The sequence below is a fragment of the Carassius auratus genome, chromosome 16, assembly GCF_003368295.1.
Source record: "Carassius auratus strain Wakin chromosome 16, ASM336829v1, whole genome shotgun sequence".
NCBI lineage: Eukaryota > Metazoa > Chordata > Actinopteri > Cypriniformes > Cyprinidae > Carassius > Carassius auratus.
Genome location: NC_039258.1, coordinates 1,312,636 through 1,333,918, shown reverse-complemented (window position 1 = coordinate 1,333,918; position 21,283 = coordinate 1,312,636). Strand labels below are relative to the sequence as shown.

The following is a 21,283-nucleotide window of genomic DNA, read 5'->3' as shown; positions in this document are numbered from 1 at the left end:
ACATTTTAAAAGAAACATCTTTTTACCACTAAATATATTATATTATATTTATATTTATTGTTTAATAATTTATTATTATTATTATTATTTTTATTATTATTATAAAACATTTTTATATTTTATACATTTTATAATAATAACTATTTTAATAGAATTCTGCTACATTTTCTCCTCCTCCTATTACTACTCCTACAACTAATAATAATAATTATTACTATCATCATTATTAATTGTTATTTGCTATTATTTATTAGTCTAATATATTTAATTTAAATACATATACATACATACATATATATATATATATATATATATATATATATTACACCACAGAACCTCAAATAACCCTTGGAGCTCCAGTTTAAAAAAAAAAAGTGGTTTAGACAGCTTCATTTATTGCAGTGGGAGTGTTGGTGGGAATCAAAGAGCTGCGTTAAACTGTAAATTTGCAGTGACAGCTTTAGTGATTACAATGAGAGTGTTCTAGCATTGCTGCACTGCTTGCTTTCCGTGTAATTTCTTCCAAATATGAAGAGTTTTGTTTTTCATGCTGCTAAGAGGATCAGAGTTGACCGTTTAGTCACTGTCTTGATTTAATGATGTATAAAACAGCAATTAATTCATTCAGGAACACTGCTCGCAGCTTGTTTCGGATGTGTGGAGACATAAAATACAGTCGCCCCACATAAAGCAGGTATTTTAATGTAAACTCTATTCATCAAAACGAATCGTGATTATGCTATAAAAAAAAATAATAAATACAAGCGAAAAGCAATTCCCCTTTTCACAGTTCTCTCACCCTGAAATCCAAATAATCGCTCTCTCGCCGCTTCCCAGAGCGCCAAGCGCAATCATCAATGATTAACCGTCCAGAGAATGGAGCTCTGGAGATTGCGTGCACCTCACCTTCATCGAACTCGACATCATCTTCGGTGTGCTGGGGGAAGGGGAAGCAGTTTGTGATCTCCAGACGGTCTTCAACCACCAGTCCAAGCAGAACACCCTGAACCACCTCACTACCCTGGCCCTCCTCCTGGTAGTGCTTAATGATCTTCAACACCACCTGCAGACGCACAAACAACAGCCTGATCAGGAACCTAAGAGGAAACATTTCTGGCCAAACCAAATTTGGGCCTGCCGAAGCAAATTGAATAATATATGATGCAATTTCTCCCCCTAAAGGCATTTAAAGTGTCTTTGTGTCGCCTTTGCAGAAGCGACAGTGGGCAGAAATAACATTTATATAGGTTTATTGCACGAAGATTTGCGAGGTGTAACCAGGTACGCAATTTCATGTGCATACACACACACACTTGTGTGAACTGGTTTAGGTTTTTGTCAAAAAACACACACACATCTTAATGCAAGACACAACAGGTGAATAGGGTAAAAGTTTAACTGAGACAAGTTTTCTCAAATGTATAAATATGCAAGAGGCATCATCTTATTAAATATGCATTAATTTGCATACATTTGGAACAATCTGAACATAGGATAAAGCCAGGTTCAAAATTCTTGTTGACATTGGAGTTAAAGGTTTGTACAGAGGAGATTCTGGTCACTCCATAAATTGAAAAACACCCTCATTATCCAGAGAACACACATACATTTTCACCATGTTTTTAGGAATAAAATGCCATAAAAATCATTAAAATTATATATTAACATCTGTAAAATCTTCCAGAATATAGATAAGAATAAAGGGTTGCACTTTATTTTACAGTACGTGTACTAACATGTACTGATAGTGTACTTACAATGTATTAATCTAAGAAAGTTCTGGTAACACAAGGTAACTACATGGGGCAGGGTTAGGTTTAGGGGTAGGTTCAGGGTTAGTACCTAGTTGTTACATAGTTATTGTAATTACTATAATAAGTATATAGTATCTACATGAGGAACAAGACTGTAAAATAAAGTGCTACCGAATAAAGCGAGTAAGTAAGGTGTATGTAAGTGCTGCCGAAGTAGAGAATTCTGTGCAGATTTCTCTCCTAATTCAGATGAGACAACTTTTTTAGAGAAAACCAATTATGGATAATAGAGTTTTTTTTTTTTTTTTTTTTTTTCAGAAGCAATAGTTTTAATTTGATCTTGAATCATTAAAGATTTCTCAATGGATAGGTTTACTACAAAAATGTAGCTTTCATCACATAATATAATAACTGATTTATCGGACTGGTGAGGAATACCTGTGAACTATTGTGATGTTTTTAATTATCTGTATGGACTCTCATTCTGACGGCACCCAATCACTGCTGAGCAATTTCCCCAAATCTGTTCCCAATCCCATGAACAAACAAACTCCTCTCCTCCTCTGGGATGGCTTTAGCGTGAGTACATTTTCAGCAAATTTCTATTCCTTTTAAAAGCTCTGAATTTCCTGACCCCAATCAGGCATGTTTCTACATAAAAAATACATTGGAGAACAATAATATTCAGACGTTCTGTACATAGTTGTGTATAATTAAGATGCAGTAAACAAGAATCCATTTCAGCTGACCACTGGTTATCGCACGACCTAAGAAAGATGTTAATTCCAGGCTTATGTCTGCTCAAGTTGCTTTAGATGGCTCTCGTGAGAATATTAATGTGTAAGCTTCGATTTCAAGATTGGCAGAGAGGGAAAATATCAATCAGTCTGCGCTCAAATCAGCCATGAATGTGCAGAGCTGAAGTTGGAGAGCTAAATGGAAGATTGTTCCTCCATCTTAACATGGTACTTTGCGACCACTCAGAGCAGAAAAAGATGGAGAAAGACCTGGGGTTAATGGAAGAACAAATACACTCACTGTCTAATTACGCCGTCTGAACAGCCTCTCTGAATACCAATGCATTCAGGCTTTTTTCTTCTCCTAAGTCCTACAGAAGCAAGAACTCTTCTTCAACCCCATTGAGAGAGCCAGTTCACTCCGCCCAAGGCCTGATGGGACACATTCGTTTTTCTCAGAAGGGACACAGCACTTCATAGCGCCAATATCTGATGGGGAACTAAAGTGCATCAGAACATCTGTAATTTCATACAGAGTGTCGAGGCGGGAGATGCATTTAGAGCATATGGATGCTGCACAGACGAGGCAGAAGTCATACATTTACTGTTACTTCAGCAGATAAGAGTGGGCCAAACCAATTCCAACCTCAAATCACTGCTGTAAGTGCTATTTAAAAAAAAATGTAGGCTATATACTGGGACACATGGTTTTATGACATTAGGTTCCATTAATGGTTTTCAAATGCTTATATTGTTTCACCAAAGTTGACAGTAGACCTGCTAAAATATCAACCGACTAGAATCAAGCACTCGCATTTGAAAGTGGAAATGATGCAGATTCTTTTAAAAACGCATCTTTTCTGTTCATTTTTCTAATGCAAGAACTAATCTGTATGTGTCATTTAACAGGTTTAGTGTGTAAATACTAACTGGCTCATGCAGAAATCACTTCAGAAGCTTGAGGAAGTGTCCAATCAGGTAGCTCATTAAATATTTATGAGCCAAAACCTTTACAACTGTAGGATTTGTTCATTCTAAAGCTGATTGGCACACGCTTCACATCATTCTGTCAGTCAGCAAGTTATGCATGCTGCGTAAATCTCATGTGATGTAATTAATATACATGAGCAAGCTTTGCTTAGTATAGATGACCACAAAAAAAAAAGAAGCTCAAAATATACAATCGTTTAAAATAACTTGATAAATAGCAAATATTATTGCTATAGAAGGTTTAATATAAAATTATCATTAAATTACATAAAATTATATTTATAAAAGTTTGATATTTTCAAAAATTTGGGGTCAGTTTGTTTTATAAATAAATTTAGATTTTTTAAGGATATAAAAACGATAAAAAATGCACTTAATTGTTCAAGAGTGACAGTGAAGTCATTTCTGATGTCACAATAAATTTCTGTTTCAAACGCTGTTCGTTTGAACTTCTGAACAGAATCCTGAATTTTTTACATTACAGAACATTATAAATGTTTCTTGATCAGCAAATCAGCATATTAGAAAGATTTCTGAAGGATCATGTGATAAGGAAGACCTGAGTAATGATGCTGAAAATTCAGCTGAAAACTACACTTTAATATTTATTCAAATACAAAAAATAATAAATGCAGATTTAAAAACATTAGATACCTGACCACAAGTGTTTGAATGGTATCGTGTTTTATATATATATATATATATATATATATATATATATATATATATATATATATATATATATATATATATATATATATATATATATATATATATATATATATAATAAAGATAATTTACAGTGATCAATAAAAAAATACACCACCCATGCCGAGCAGCTTAGCGGCCATTACATAAAAATATGACTCCAAATCATTGCAACTGACCAATCAGAAAAGAGCATTCCAGGGGGTGGTGTAACAAGGAGTAATATAGTTTAGATCAATTATTTTTTTGCATTAAGAGTCATTAAAGGAACAGCAAAGGCACCGAAATCATTAAGTGGAATCAGAATCATTAAACACCTTACGATTCCCATCGCTCCTCTCCTGTAGCCTGGAGCCACACTGAACAAATCTGCCATCATTTACCACAACATTCATAAAACAGTGTGCTAGAGGCAATATTGCACACAATTCTCTGGGTGCGAGTAACATGTCAAGCCCAAATGACCTGACAGCGCTCCCACATCCCAGCTGTAAAGATATATGAAGCATTTCACGGTGGCGTGTTGAATTAATTATAGATGGACTCCCTGTAAACAAAGTTACAACCTTTGTCTGGCTTTAAAAACACCACACAGATGGTGGTCAGACATATGGTGGGCGTCCATTGCACCTCATTTCCACATGAGCTAGAGGCTCTATATGTTGCTTTCCAAAGCTTATTGTTGCCTGTTTGAGGGTTTGTAACAGGCTTTAAGGTCAGCGGGAAAATAAAAGGAGTAAAGTCAATACTCTCTGAGCTGAGTCCTGCCAATCTGATCATTTCGAGTCGAGGCGTCGTGCTGGAAGAATTGTGAAAAAGCCCGTTCCCCTAAATCATTCAGGAGGGAAGTCACACACCTGCTTCCTCAAATGAACTGAGCTGTGCTTGGTTGGGCAATACAATCGACACCGCCGCGGTAAAACAACCCAAAGCCAGCGGCAAAGAAGACGGCGCTACGAAAACAGAAGCGCGGTGAAACGCTCAATACGATTGCGAGATGTGGGGGAATACGAATGCCACTAATTGCCTGAACAGTTGTAACGCATAAAAGAACAGGAAACAGCAGCATCCAATTTCCCATTGTTCCAATCTTAGGGTTTGAATCATCGCTCATTTGATTCCAAGCAATTAACGGCTGATTAAACGACCAAACATGCTGTTTAAGAACGCTCCACTCCTAACAGATGTTAAATACTTTACTGGTGTTTGTTTCTTGCAATTCGACACCAACCTTTGTTGTCAATGCGGCATTTTTTTCAGTTTAGGGTTAAGACCAGACATGAATTAATTTCAAAATGAAAAATATTCAAAGTCAAAAAAAAATTACATTGTGAGAATATATATACAGTGTGTGTGTGTGTGTGTGTGTGTGTGTGTGTGTGTGTGTGTGTGTGTGTGTGTGTGTGTGTAGAGTTCAAATAATAATTGTCATTTTAACACCATTTGATTTGGCGTGGTCTTCCTCTTTACCACTAGTTTTAATGCTAAATAAATATGAATGAACATTCGATGTCTGATGTAATCGCTCAGAGTTTCAAACACAAAACGACTTCAATAAGCTTGTACACAAAACATCACATAGCATTTCATTTACTAACTAAGTCAAGTCATCAGCGTCCACAGCTCGTTAGCTTAAGAAAGAAATGATACTATATTCTTATATTTTACCTGTTTCTTCTAACATGTTTTTTTAATCTTATGAAACAAGTTATGACAGCCACTGAGTGAATAAATATATTTCAACAACAAATAGAAATTAATTCGAACTGCATTATGTTTAATGTACATTTTTGCATATATTTTTTAAGTTGAGTGTTTTGCTACTTAAAAAAAAATAGAAATAAAATGTATGTTTAGGCTTTGTTGTTAATTGTAACCTTATAGTAATGTAAAAAGGTGTCCGTCCCTATAGTTTAGAACATAAAGCTGAGGTTTTTATCCATAACAAAAAGTATTTATAAAAAACGAAACATAAAACTGCTTTTTATTCATAAATTTCCCTTTCTTTAGATAAAGTAATTTATTTATGAAAAAAGCTATTTTATATTTAGTTTTTCCCCCTGCTGTACCAAAACCACACACACACACATATACATATTATATATATATATATATATATATATATATATATATATATATATATATATATATATATATATATATATATATATATATTAGTATAGTATACTATAAAGTAAATTAAATTATAATTTAAATCTAATTAAATGCATCCACCTCATTTTATTTTTTATACAACTTGGACATAAATCAAAAGATCTTTTTTCTTTATTTTCTAAATTAAGTTTGGAAGCAGTACAAAAACAGCTTCATATCACTAGACATTTGAGTTAAAAAATTAAATATATTTAGGGATAAAAGTCTAAAATCTATATTGATGCAACAAGATGCTAATTTTCTGCATGTCAGACTACTGAGGTTTAGACACATGACGTTGACATTTACACTCATTTACATTTTACAAGAGAAAATGAAGTGTACCTTTTTGCAATGATTAATTAATGACATTATTTATTTATTTATTTATTACAAAAAAAACATTAAAATGACAAACATTACTACATTCTAAATTACCACCAAGTTATACTAAAGTTCCCAAATATCTCTAATTTATATATTTAACTATTTAATTTGCATAAAAATGATTGTTATTTTTAATAAAAAGTTAATAAAATTAAACATTAATAAAAAAAAATACTGCCTTTAAAATTAACTGTTCTATTACAGATAATCGTTTAGAAAAAGTTCCTAAATATTTTGGATATATCATGTGAATGTATTAATTATTTTAACATACAACTTCCATTAAAATTTTAAGTAAAATAAAAATATACATATTACAAATAAAAAATTAAAAAGCAAATTTCTGAATATCTCTAACTTGTTTAAAAATAGAATTTTCACTGCAATTTAATAAATGATTTTAACCTACTTAAGATATTTATAAATTAAATATTAACTACATATTAATATATTGTCACTATAAGCTATGTATGTCAAAAAAAATCTGTTAATATTAATGGAAAAAGTGGGTTTTCCTTTTTCTAAATGAAGCCTATAACAAAGGCAAAACAGCTATTAGTTTAACCAATAGTCTGCATGCCCTTGATGACATTAGCTGAAAGGAAAGTCATTTGAGGTGGAGCTAGTTTTTATATTTTGACACATTATAAAAGCTCTCATCTGCTTTATGCAAAAGCATCCTATAAAAACCATCAGAGAGCAACATCGATGCCACAATCAGCTCAGATCCACCGCTGACTTCCCCTGAAACATAGCCAGGTTCAGCACCGGAACAAGCTCTGTGTGAACAAAAGCCAGTACCAATGCCATAAAGACTAAAATCTAAATTCCGGGACACATTACCCATGTATTATCCGGAATCTCAGTGTGAAAGGGGCTTTAGACTGTAAAAAAAAAAAAAGATGGACGACGCAACTTTAATTCACTTCCATTGAAGAAAAGTGAAGTCATCACTGTCCCAATAGGACGCAGCCATATTGCGCTGATTTGGGACCAGACCCTGTGCAATACAGAGTGAAGTGAAGTCACGTCCCATCAAAACTCCCACAGGGTCAATCACAGACACATGCCACAGACCCTTTTTTAAATTAGCCTGACTGGTCCAATTTTTTTCTACTGATTTTTCATATAAGAGACTGGTGTTAAAATAAGGTAAATACTAGGGGTGCACGATATATATCGGCCGATGATTAATGCACATCTATTCAGTAAAGCCGGTTATCTAATCAGCTGTAAATACCATCAGATGTGTGATTTCACATACTACATGCAGCCGTTGTTAACTGACTAGCTGCGCAAATCCAAGCTGATGATGAACGTGGATTTGTGCAGCTTGTCAGTTAACAATGGCTCCTTGTAGCAACAGCTGCTCTTTTTGAAATCCCGCACCTGACATAATGACTAGATGCGCATTAATCATCAGTCGATAAATATTGTGCATCCCTAGTAAATACAACTCCAATCTCTTCCTGAAGATCCCGAAAAAGTCGATCTCAGCTGTCAATCATGACGTCACACACCCGTTTTTATAGCATCGCATAACTAGCTAAAACCAAACTAATTTAAAAAATGACGACACTAACTTACATCAACATGACAAAATCGACATCAAATGACAAACCATGTTTGAAAACAAAGTACTTAAAATGAATTTGTATTATTTCGTTTGTCTAGCATCTAATTAGATTACATGGAGAGGGCGGGGTTTATGACCTCTACTGGGACCAGCCACCTGGGGACGATCGAAACGCGATGGCTTCACTCTTGAGGACTATTGCGCCACACTTGTTCAAAACTATACGAGTGACATGTCTTGGGTATTCTATAGTCTTTGACCCCATCTGTCAGACGAGCCGTCAGCACGGGCCAGAGAGGAGGGAACTCAGGGGGCTGGCTTTTTACCACAGATTCAAAGTGGTGCTCCACACCCCCCTGTTCTCCTTCTCCATCAGCTGGGTGACAGTAACAGAATACTTAATGAGAGCATGCGGCATGCGTTCCAGCGGCGGCGATGGCGCAGACTACACAGCCCCATCAAAGCAGCACAACACAGCCTCAACACTCCATCTAATGATCCCCCCTGAACTCGGGAGAATTGCACGCTTGCCAGTTCTATTTTTGATAGACGCTTTCGTTTTGCAATGACTAGCATTCTCTCTGCGGCACATTGCGAGTATGGGCTTTCATGCTTTCAAACTTGCCTCAGCTGAAGGGTGATGCAATCCACAAGCTCGAGGCAATCAGGTAAACGCGTTAACACATTCCCCACGGATCACGCTGGCGTTAACGTCTGTCCCTGTCAGTTAACTGAGCAAGGACGCGCAGCCATAGCCTGACGACTGTCGTTCTGCTTCGACGAGGCCTATGATCCATCTTCATAAAACAATGACGAAACAAGATCTCCAACAACCGCACGCAGAAACGCCTCTCAAAATCAACAGCCTTTGACAATATCATAATTGAACAGTTTCATGCCACGCTTACAAACGAGCTCGTACTTCAGATTTGTCATGCTGGAGGGGAAAGCTGCACTCAAAAGCTCGAAATAAGTCCTAATAGTTCACTTTAAATAAGAGAAATGGCTTAGATAATGTGAAATGTTAATGACCTAAAAAAAATTAAAAATACTAATAACATCAACCTACTACTGTTTTTTTGTTTGTTTATTTTAACTAAAGAAAAAATATTTCATTTAAACTAAAATGAAACAATTTCTTATTCTAATTACAAAATTAAATACATATGATTTCATTTATGTATAAAAAAAATGTATTAGTTTGATAATGTGAAATGTTTACGATTCGAGAAACAAAATAACAATGACCACAATTCTTAGCACAAATATTAGCGAAAAAAACTTAAATTCACTGATATTGCTCACAGATAATCTCATCTGCCTCAGCAAATCTCAATGGCATTTTTTAAACTTCAAAAGAATCATGTGACAAGCGAGGACCAACAGCACAGGGAGTCAATAATGCATCTGAAGTCACTGTTTTTAATTTAACAAGTGCAAATGAGATTTGAGAACTCCAGTTGAGAGAAATACATGATTGTAAAATAGCCATTTGAATCATGTATTTCATCTCTAACAAAGCTATATTATGTTTTAGGAAGATCTGAAATGAAGTCAAAAAAATTAAATACGCAGCTTTTTGAGTGAGCCAGATGTGAATCATCCAGACTTCTCATATACAAAAGCGCCTAATACCCAATATCTCCTCTTGTGCTCACAGAAGAAACTACTATGACAGGTATTTAAACGTAGGATGGACAAAAATAATGGAGAGATGCAAAGAACTGTCCTATCAAGGTCAATCTACCTCCAAAATGCAGTAACTGCACCAGATCATGATAGGACGTGTTTTTCCTTGAGACAACTTCGCCCTCTTTTGGCAGTGGTATATAATGCAGTGCACGACATTTCAGCAACCTCAAACTCAGACAAGCTCTTTAATTAAGCAAACACTTCAGATCTACTGCACACCAGGCGATAAACAGCAGACCGTCCACATGCATTACGCTGATGATGGCTGGAGGGTTTAGACCAAATGCCAAACTGCAAACTGTGTGCTCAAACTGCAGCATTTATCTGACGGGAATCACTGGTGCATTTAAGGTAACACAGGTTAATGATTTCGAAAAACAATTCCAGGAAAATAATGTACGGCACCTAAAGTGGAGTGAAAAACGAGGGCAGCAGTTGCAGCCTTACAGAAAAAAAACAAATGAGAAAACAGCCATGATGTCAAAGAGCAATATGCAACTTTTCCACGCTGAAAAAGTTTTAGATTTAAAGAAAAGAACAGCAATTCTGATAAATGTTCGCTTTAGCTAGCTCTTAAACTCTTGCATTAACATTCAGAAGTCATTCACGGTGCACAAGAACACTTGAGATATTCATATTCATACAATTCAGCCAGAAGGACAAAGCAAGCCAGAAATCAATAAATGAAGTACTGTGCTGGTGATGGTCTCGGACCATATTCGTTTTCAATATTTTGCAGAATGTTGTTAACCAAACAGTTGATGGAAGCCACTGACTGCCATATGAAAAGAAACTCTATAAATACTATGGAAAATATAAAGGGAAACAGAAACTGGCTTGTTAATTCTGCAACGTATATTCAATGTTCAGCAGAATAGAGGAATTCATACAGGTTTGGAACAACAGAATTTTTGAGTGAACCGTCCCTTAAAAATAAGTCCTTCATAGAATATGATTGCACTACAATTGTACTACAATAAAAATCAATTGATAGATACAAATTTGCATGTATTATAATATAAAACTAGAGTACACTATGATTTAAATGTTTGGGGTCAATGAGACAAATTCTTTTATTCAGCAAAGATGCATTAAATTGTGACAGTAAAGTGACAGTAAAGACTAGGACTGTTGCGGTACCTTGTGGTCATTTCGAGTGGCTCAATAGCACGGTATGCGGTATTATCGCCATCTGTGTGTGTATGTGTTACGATATAACTTACGAAGTCATATTCAGAAAACAGTGAAATCGAAACCAAAGAGCGCTGAAACAGGGAGTGAAGTAAACAGAAGAGCATGACAAAATAACAGTCCACGGCAATAAGATCGTAAAGGACTGTCATTCATCTACACGTTTAAAGACGCAAGTTCATTCGTAAATGAAACACGCTGTTTAAATTATTTTAACTTTGAGCACCACTTTAGAAGGCTCAGCTGACCAGCAATGCATTGATGCTATATGATGAAGATTTTGCTTTCCTTGGACATGACAACCTATTTTCACAAATATATATGACTCTGGCCTCAGGACAGACGCAAGTAATCACACAGGCTCAGTCGCTCTCTCTCTCATGCACTGTGTGTTTAGGCTTGTTAGGAGCAAATCTACTGAGCCTCTCTACAAATCAGCATCATGGTACACATATGTTATCATTACTCACTTGTTTAATATTCAGTCCACGTGCATGAAGTGTAAAATGAGAAGGGCGAAAAAAGAAAACACATTCAAAAAATCCTGGTTGCTGTGGTTCTTGCATACCTCTGCAGTTTGCTTGTCAATAGCACGGTACTGTGGTTACCGCAACAGCCCTAGTAAAGACATGTATAATGTTTTAAAACTTTTTTATTTATTTCAAATAAGTTCTGTTCTTTTAAACACTCAATTTATCAAATATCAGTTTCCACAAAAAAATTAAAACAGCACAACACTTTTCAACATTGATAATAATAAGCTTTTAATCATTGGAATAAATTACATGAAAGAAATATTCAAATAGAAAATATCCCATAATTTTACATTTTTTGTTTTTTTAGATTAATTAAATGCAGCCTTAAAGAGTAGGCTATATACATACACACGCCAGAACCTCCTGAATGCAAACACATAAACATCAGAGTATCTATGTTTTAGGTAAAAAAAAAAAAAATAAAATCACAAATAATACAGATAAAATATCTTCCCCGCTGCTGTAACACTAGCAGTTTTACTAAAATGCTATGCTATGCCTTTAGCCATGTGTGACATCTGTTTTTGTCACACATAGCCTAAGTAACTATGTATCTGACTGGATCATATAAATGTTTATTCATAACAATGCTGAAAATAATTCAATAATGTTAGCTGATGATAACTGTCTAGTTAAGCTTGCTGGTGCTAATTGAGATAATAAAATATAGGACCAAATATTTTTATTCAACCACCTAGACAAAAAAAGGATGTTATGTTCAGAACATGGTTATATATATATATATATATATATATATATATATAAATAATATGACATTAAATGCTAAAATTAGCCTATATAAAACTGCTAAATAAAAAATTAATCTGTCAGTACTTTTGACTTAAGTACATAAAATAAAAATAAAAAATTACTCAAGTAAAACTGGGTACTTTTACTGGAGTAATATTTTAATATACTGATCTGTACTTTTTCTCCAGTACTTAATTTGTGTATTTCGTCCCCCACTGGTTTGTCATGATATTGGTAAGAGCACGGTTATCATTCGGCTGCTGTACACTTGTGAACAAACTTTAAAACCATTCTGTTTGCTTCCGCTCACTCCAGAGTGCGCACGCAACGCATGGCCTAGTTTCCGTACGATGCGCACATATTTACGCCTAACGTTAGTTAACTTTTATAAATCCCGATATGTGCGTGGAAAATTGCGTACGCACGCCTGACGTTTATACATAAGGGCCTCTTGTATTACCATGTTACATGTTCACAAAAAAAATAACAAAACATATATCCAGTATTTCTAATGCACGCGCTTCCGACAACACACGAGTCTCTGACAAACAGCCGCTCCACGCTTCAACAATCACTCACCAGCCCATCGATCTGGATTTGTTTCACCGGGGAGTCCAGCGGACTGGAACCTGAAGCAGCTGATTCTTTGCGGCTGGCCATTGACAGATGAAGAGCGAAAAGGCCCAAAAGCGCGTGAAAAGAGGCTTTTCCGAAACGATTCGATCACTTCCTGTGTCAAGACTGTTGCATTGGCAAAATAAGAGTCGCTATTTAGAAAATTTAGAATGACCGATTGTGCATTGTGATATTAATCACATAATAATGTAGCTGCTCACACTGTAAGTTAATTGGCAACAAAATTTACTTTTTCACAATGTTTGAATTGTAATGTTTCATTTTTATTTTTTTACTTTTTAACGTGTAAATACCGAGACCTAATGAAGTTATTGTTGAAATATTATTAAAAATAAAAAGTTAGATTAGTCATTTTCTGCTGTGGCACTTTTAGAAAAATGTATTAACCACAAATAAAAAACTAAAAAATAAACAATATGGCTGTTTGGTCAAAAAAAGTGCCTGCATACTATCGATCCAATTCAGAAAAAATACTGAAAAGCAATGTAAAATGAGAGGAACATAGGAAACATTTTTCCAATCAATATCAAAATTTAATCACAAGTGCATAAAAATTCCAATTGTATGTAGGAGTTTAACAAACCTTTAATAATCATAATTGCCATTAAAAGAGAGATACAAAACACTGAACTATTGTGTCATTAAATCCACTTGGGTCTCCAAAAATAAACCGGTCTCTCAATCCTGACATTATTAAAAAGTTAAAATGTACACATAACTAACTCTACTACAAATTTAAAACTTACTGTGGTAAAGCTTATGAAGGAAAATAACAATAGAACAATGGAAGAAAAAAAAAAGTAGTGAAACTGAAAATCCCAATGGTTTTGACAATATGGAGTTCCAACATGTACTACCAAATAACACCTATGTAAGTACAGTGTCTTCATGATCTATAGGATTTGACTCAAAACCTTTAAAATTGGCCCCAAAGGACAAAAACTGGTACAAAAAGCAACAGTAGCAAAACAAAACTGTTAAATACAACTACTAAAAACAAAAAAAGAAAGAAATGGAGAGTATGCATCTATACAATATGGAACCGTGGTCCTTGCGTGGCGATGATGTCGCTGTACGGCTCGGTCTGCGTCAGCTCGATGGCCTGCTGTTTCTTCAGCACCAGGAAGCTGTAAAACTTGGCCGCAGCCTGTTTCTTGTTGTTGTTTCTGCACAGCTCCAGCAGGCTGATGGACTGGGCTCCGGTTTTAGCCATAACGCGCTGTCAAAACACAGAAGAATGTGAAAAAACCCGTTTCAAACGTCTTTATGGTGAACATTTGGTCCAAATACAAACCTGAAGACCGTGAAGCATCTGCTGAGTTCTCTTGTTCCACCGTCGCTCCTCTTGGTCCTGGTCTCCTTGTCCCTCCTCGCCCTGTTTATTAAAACACAGCGAAACAATTATCAGTAACATATGGAAGCTTGTTTACCTAATGGGATTATAAAAAAAGTAAAAGAATTTTGACTTTCTCTCACAGTTCTAAATAAAGATACTCAATTCTACTTTTCCTAGCATTTTATCTCCCTCAGAATTGCGAGATAAACTCAGAATTGTGAAGTCAGAATTATGTTTTGTTTTGTTAAAAGACAAACTTTTGGAATTTTGACATTTTTCTCAACTTTTCAAAAAACTTGCAATTCTAAGAAAAATATCAAATTTTCAAAAGAGTTCATAGTTTCATATTTATGTAGCAAATATTTATTTGCAATTGAGTTAATAATCACTCAAGATTCTGACATTCTCTGAAAACATTTTTTTCCCAACACAAAAAAGGGAAACTAGTATTTTTTATCTCACAATCCAGACTTTTTTTTTCCTAGGAATTTCTCGGAATTGTGGGAATGGACTTCCATAGTAATGGCAAAGTCAAAATTTTCTTCCACTTGTAAACCACAAACATCTCACCTCTTCATCGCTGTCTTCCTTGTCTTTCTCTTTGTTCTTGTCATCTAACAGATCCAGCTCTGGTACCAGTCTTGAGAGGTCGTTGTTGTCCTCAGGAGGAAGATCCACCTGGGGCATGTCGAGCTGTTGGGAGAGGACTGACTGATCCACAGGCTGAAGCGTCTGATCCAACACTCCCATTTGCTGGAATAACAATTGTACACTGTTAGGCTTTGTTCCAAAACCTTTACGAGGCAGCATGATTATCTGGTTGACTTACAGGCAAAGCGGCCTCTTTCTCAAGTGTCTTGCGCTTGACTTCACGCTGGCGAGATGGAGGTGGCATCATGGTCTCATCCAGAGCGGTTCTGCTGCCCTCCATAGAGGAAGCCTGCAGCAGACTGGGCTCCTCCATGATGGTCTGATCTGTAGGGCACAAGTAGGAGACTTTCACCCGAGGCTTCAAATGACTGGCACAACGGTGTTAAACCAGTGTTTTCGATCTTTTAGCCATGGACCCCCAATTATGATCTTCCCCATTTAAGAGATCCCCAATCTAAAACTTAAAAGGCAACTATATTTTTACATTTATAAAAACTGAGGTTATTCTCATTAACTATAACCATGAAAAACACCTAGTTTTCGTTACTTCAAATACAATTTTACATTAACTGTAGATTTGTTTTTAGCTAGTTATTTGTTTAACTTAAGTTGAAACACTAAAACATAAAATACTAAAACATCCAAGAACCAATTTATATTGTAGAAAATAAATTATGTTTTTTACTCCACAGAGTACTGTATTATCAGATGCATTTGAAATATTTTTTTTTATTATTTACATTTCAATTCATTGTTATTATTTTATAATTTTCTCATCTTTATATCTACAATTTGAAAACACTTTGGAATTCATTTTGTATTGTATCATATGTTTTCTAATGACTATAGTGCTGCACAATTATATCTATTTATTCAAATACATTTGTATTATTTATTTGAATATTTTTTATTCAGGAAATTATTTCTTTTCTTTATTTGTTTTCACTTTTTTTTTTTTTTTTTTACACCAACTTCTCTGGAGATCCCCTCCCCCATCACTCACTTGTGTTCCCTGTGGACACCAGTTTGTAAACCTGTGTTAAGCTGCAATAGTAGATCTTCTGTAGCTACTCAACAGTAAGTCAAGAGCTTACCAATCACTTCGCTCCTGTGACCCAGCACCTCCTCTCTGGGCACTTCTGGGTTCTCCAGCTCCTTCAGGAAGTCCTCCAGGCTGTCAGCCTCTCCTCCCTTCCTCCTCTTCCTCAGCTCATCAGGCACCACTGGAGTCAGGCAGCGAGTAAACATCTACAACACACACATTTCCCTTTATTTCAGCCCTGAGCTTAAACAGGGATGTCACAGTGACATAAGATCAAACATCACCTTCAGCAGTCGGCCGTTCCAGAGAGGCTGAGCAGGCAATGAGAACAGCTTCTCCACGCCTCCAGTCTCCTTCCACATCATCAGCTTCTTAGTAGGAGGAGCCAAATCCAGCGTGGTGACGATATCGGAGTAGTCGCTCAACTGAGCACGGATAGTCTTACTGTCCAACTCCTTCAGACTGTCGACAATGAGCTTCCTCTTTCTCTTAGCCTTGGTTTCTTTCACTGAGGACACACCACAAGTGTTTTACTAATCTATATTTAAGACATAATATTCTTAATATAGTTCACCGAAACAAGCTTCAAGGCTGAGAAGCATCTTATCAATCAATTCAATGTAAATATATTGGTAATTATTTCATTTCAATCATTCATTTATTGTTTAAAGTTTTACCAGTAATGTCGATAGGCTCAAGAGCGAAGGCTTCGTCTTCATTGGGCACCAGAGTGGTCTGCTCTGTCTGGTCTGTGGTGTTGGGAAGAGGCTCCACTGGTCCAGAGTCTGGACTGTCAGGACCAGCAGCGGCTGAAATAATGCAGACATGTTACCTGACACTAATTCTGTTCAGATTGGTTTAAAAATTCAAAAAATGCAATTCATATAGGCTTATTTCTAGCTCAAAAGTTCATCAGAAAATGTTATTACAGAAAAGACCCCTTACTTTATATCCTCATGATTGTGCATCAGGGTTTTTAATTATAAAATAGATTCAATAGTAAAACACCAAAAAATTATTTGTTTGATAGTTGTAGCAGTACATAATGAATAATTACATTCAACTAACTCTAAACCAAACACTAATCCTATACCAAGTTTAACCAAATAGTTTACTACCTAGAAAAATGCTTTTGAAATTTTAGGATTATGTCATGTATTGATGATGTCATGAAATAGTTAATGTTTTATTTGGTTAAACTGCTTCACACAACTCAATATCAAATGTTTTCAAAAAATTATAATTTTTTATTTAGGAAATAACATGAATACAAAGATTATTTTAGTTTTTTACATTTCTGTAAAAACTTAACATGGCAGGCAAAATTTCAGTAGTAAAAATGTTTACTTTATTTTCCACATTGCTTAGAAATTGTAGGATTTGCTCACGTGAAAAAGCATCAAAGTCGTCGTCATCATCGCCACGGTCTTGAGGCATCATCACACTGTCAGTGATAGCTGGAGGATCATCAAATATACCACCACCATCCTCATTGCTCAGAATCTTATCCACTAAAAGTGAGCAGACTCCAGGTTTATAATCACATCATCATATGAACAATATACAGGTCAAATCAAATCGGAACTCACTCAGAATTCCACCATCAGTGTTTTCCAGGTTGTTATCCCCGAAGTCATCATAGTCAAGGTTGGTGGATTTGTCAGGGAGGTGAGCGGGACCGGGCTCAGCTTCCAGAAGCAGGGTGGCGGCAGAGGATCCATGGATGATGTCCACCTCAAAAGCATTCTCCTCCCTCATCATCTCACGATCATCCATGCCAAAGTCACCTGATATGACATTACCAGAATAAAGTAACATGTGAGTAACTTAAAAATTAAAGTGGCAGGACTAATCTATGTTCCACATGGGAACATAACCAATCTGTGGGAGCCAGAATTATTGCTGGGTGGTAAGGGATCAAATTATAGCAGTGTATTGGCAAGAATCTGGCGATACGATACGTATCACGATACAGGGGTTGCAATATGATATGTTGTGATACATTGAGATACTGTAAGCGAGGCGATATATTGGGATATTTCTTATTTTAGGAATAGGATATATTTTTAGAAAAGCTGTTGTAAAGAACACACCACCATATGCAAACCTTAGCAACAAACAAATAAATAAAATGAATTTAACCAGAACACAGTGGGATCTGCATTTGCAATAATCACTCCCTGTAACATTCAACATTATCAAACCACTTTTAGTGCAGTATGAGTCTAGAAGGAAAAAAAATGAAAGTGCTTGCAGGATCCTTTAGGTAAATGTATACTATGCATTTTATAAAAATACCATATATATTTTTAGACCCTGCTTTAAAGGTTCACATTTTATGTTTACAATTGTGACATACAAAATAATTACATCTGATAACATCAATGAAAAATAAAAGGCTTGCAAGATTTCCAAAGTAATAATATTATAAATAATAATATCAAAATCCACCAACATGTTTTTTTTTTTTCACTTGAAAATGGTGCTTGATATATTTCTTGCATATTTCTCTACCAACTCAAACAAAGCAACATTTTCACTGAAGAAAGCAATATTTTGGATAGGGGACCCATATTTTGGGCCGATAGCAATGGTTTGAATTTAAAAAAACTTTGTGATAAGATTTTAATAGAACTGTGAATAGTTGTCATCATAGATTTTAATATAATTTATAGGATCACTCAAAAAAATCATCCAACACAAGAACATTTCAGACCTGTTGGGAAACACTTATAAAAATAAAAAATGTGTTCTTTTTTTTTTTTTTTTACCAAAGTCATTGTCGGCCATGAGGCTGATGTTCCCTACTTCCTCCCTCATAGTGATCTCTTCAACACGACTCTGGTTCAGGGTGAACTGCTGTGCTACATCTATATCACTGAAATAGAGGATTTATAAATCATAAATTCAAAATAAACTCACTGTATATCATATATAGAACGTGTCTTAATGTACATCAAACATATTGTGTTTAAGCCAATAAGTGTTTCTTACTCCAAATCAGGAAGGGGCTGGTCAAAATCGTGGAACTCCTCTGGTAAGGTGATGGCGTTGTATGCAGCCTCGCGGTTGTCTTCAGGCAGATCAACGACACCTAAAATACACAATGCATTCTAGTAAATACAGACAGTCAAACCCAGGTGACTTTGAAATCTTTAGATTTCACAAAAATACACGTTTAGATTCACTACCTGGTCGAAAAGCCATTTTGATCTTGATAAACGCTTCATTACAATCAGCCAGAAGATATTTGGCTTTTCTGTGGTAGATCCTCACCACACCCAAGAGAAGATGGCCAGATGTACGCAGAGCCATTTTCACCTGTTTTAACATTAACAAAACAGAATTAACATCTGCATGAACATACCATTCAAAAGCAAAGATGAAGCAGTGTTGCAGGCTCACCTTTGGTGAAATGATGCTTTCCACGCTGCTCTCGAGGTTGCATTCAAAGACGTGTGCTTTGGTCAGCTTTTTGTCCCAATGGGCCGCCAGCCAGATCTTGGCTAGCGGCCCACGTTTACTGAGGACGAAGTGGGCGTAAAACATTGCCCTGGTGTCTGGTCAAAACTTTGAGATCTCTGCTACACCTGGATGGAGACACAAGAGTATTCATTCAAAACTTCAGCATATAGTAATGACTCAAACTATGCACTGGAACATGCCTACCTAGGCAGCATTTTAAGCATCACAGGCAACTCGCTAGGTTTTGAGATACAGAATAGGTTAAATGATAAACATAGAATGCATAATTTCTAACGCAAATTAATCCATAGCCAGCCAATGAATTGCACAAACAGGAAATTATCTAATCGTACACAAGACACCTAAATACAGGTTTAGATCTGCATAAAAATAGTACGCTTAATCGGAGTCAATAGTCAGATATATTACATTAACAGCATTTACAAGCATTGCCCGCCTTTACACCAACATTGAAGCGAGGAAAAACACAATTGCACACCACAAAACGCCGTATTATCAAATTAAACTTATACATTTAGCATTCCAATGCAAAACTTTAAAAAGTTGAATACACGCAAAATACAGGAAAAATGCATTTGATAAAGCTGCAAAACAGTTGAGTTAATTTCCCACAAGCGCTTGGCTAAATTGCAGATTAGCAGACTGCGCTAACGTTAACGTACTTAAACTCTAAAATAGCCGAAATCTATCACTTCTAAGATATACATGACAGAGTGCATTTTTCTTGTTCACAAATAACGAATAAGAGTTAAAAACCTATAATACTTATTATTTTTTATAATTCCTGTAAAGCCAAATGATTTTAAAGCTATCGTTAGCAACTAGCATTAGCCAACTGTTGATGAGCAACAGCATGTACGGAACGCAAGCGTCAAATTTCACCCTCCCGCTAATATATTCTGTTTCACGAGCACATTTATCTGCAACAACACACATTTTCCAGAACGTACCATTCAAAATATGTTATCCGTGTTGATTTACGGCTGGTTTATTCTCTCCCCTTCTGCGAGAGAAGTTAGCAACCGTTTCCTCTCATTGAATCCGACAAAGATGGCGCGCGCTCTCGGCGGGATGTTTACAGTCAAAATTTGGCGGTGGGCGGTGCTTAGTTGGTGATTGACAGGAAGTGGCCGCATGGGGAGGCTGGCGGTGGGAAGGGCTTAGCTGGTGATTGACAGGACGTGGCTGAAGTGGAGTCCAATGACAGCGCGCTGTGCGGTTGGCAGAGGGCGGTGTTGTGTTACTAAACGAATGCGGGGTTTAAAGCTGACTCGTCACAACAATGAGCGAGTGAATATATGGTAAATATATGTATAAACAGTCTGTTTTGTGTGATAGACGTTCTCATAAAAGGTATACTTGTGAATGCACTGTATTCAAATGCTTTGGATAAAAAGCCTCTGCCAAATGCATAAATTTACAGACAGAATAATGAGATAAAATTATGTAGGCCAATAATGGTCTGGTGATCCTCACTCGCTTCACGATGCCAATAGAAGAACCTTTTTTTGTCTAAATTGTTCCATAAAGATGGTTGTTTCTTTGTGGCAAAAGAAGATTTTTCAGATTATAAAAAGGTAAGAAAGTAATGAACCTTTGACTGAACTGGATTCTTTGACAAAATTGGTTCTCCTCGTCTTTTAATTTTTGTTAGTTA

At 35.8% G+C, this 21,283-nt stretch overlaps 2 protein-coding genes across 3 annotated transcripts in view; both read right to left on the bottom strand.

Moving 5' to 3' along the window:
- Positions 1-13,227, bottom strand: part of eif3ha (eukaryotic translation initiation factor 3, subunit H, a) — a 53,735-nt gene extending 40,508 nt beyond the window's left edge. The window contains exons 1-2 of one of the 2 annotated variants that reach the window (XM_026283240.1): positions 13,055-13,227; positions 907-1,063 (exon numbers count right to left, since the gene is read on the bottom strand). In XM_026283240.1, coding sequence (XP_026139025.1) covers positions 907-1,063; positions 13,055-13,135 — 238 coding nt within the window. In that variant the 5' untranslated portion in view covers positions 13,136-13,227. The remainder of the gene's footprint in view (positions 1-906; positions 1,064-13,054) is intronic. The other variant, XM_026283239.1, reaches the window with a different exon arrangement.
- A 399-nt stretch (positions 13,228-13,626) lies between these two features.
- Positions 13,627-20,727, bottom strand: LOC113115690 (double-strand-break repair protein rad21 homolog). The gene is made up of 14 exons (XM_026283238.1): positions 20,577-20,727; positions 19,546-19,730; positions 19,332-19,461; positions 19,135-19,234; positions 18,912-19,018; positions 17,730-17,927; positions 17,529-17,651; positions 16,818-16,949; positions 16,425-16,648; positions 16,193-16,346; positions 15,277-15,422; positions 15,018-15,200; positions 14,406-14,486; positions 13,627-14,330 (listed from the first exon to the last, which is right to left on the bottom strand). Exons 2-14 carry the CDS (start codon positions 19,687-19,689, stop codon positions 14,139-14,141), a joined length of 1,914 nt encoding a protein of 637 aa, XP_026139023.1. The 5' UTR covers positions 19,690-19,730; positions 20,577-20,727; the 3' UTR covers positions 13,627-14,138.
- Positions 20,728-21,283: the final 556 nt, after the last annotated feature.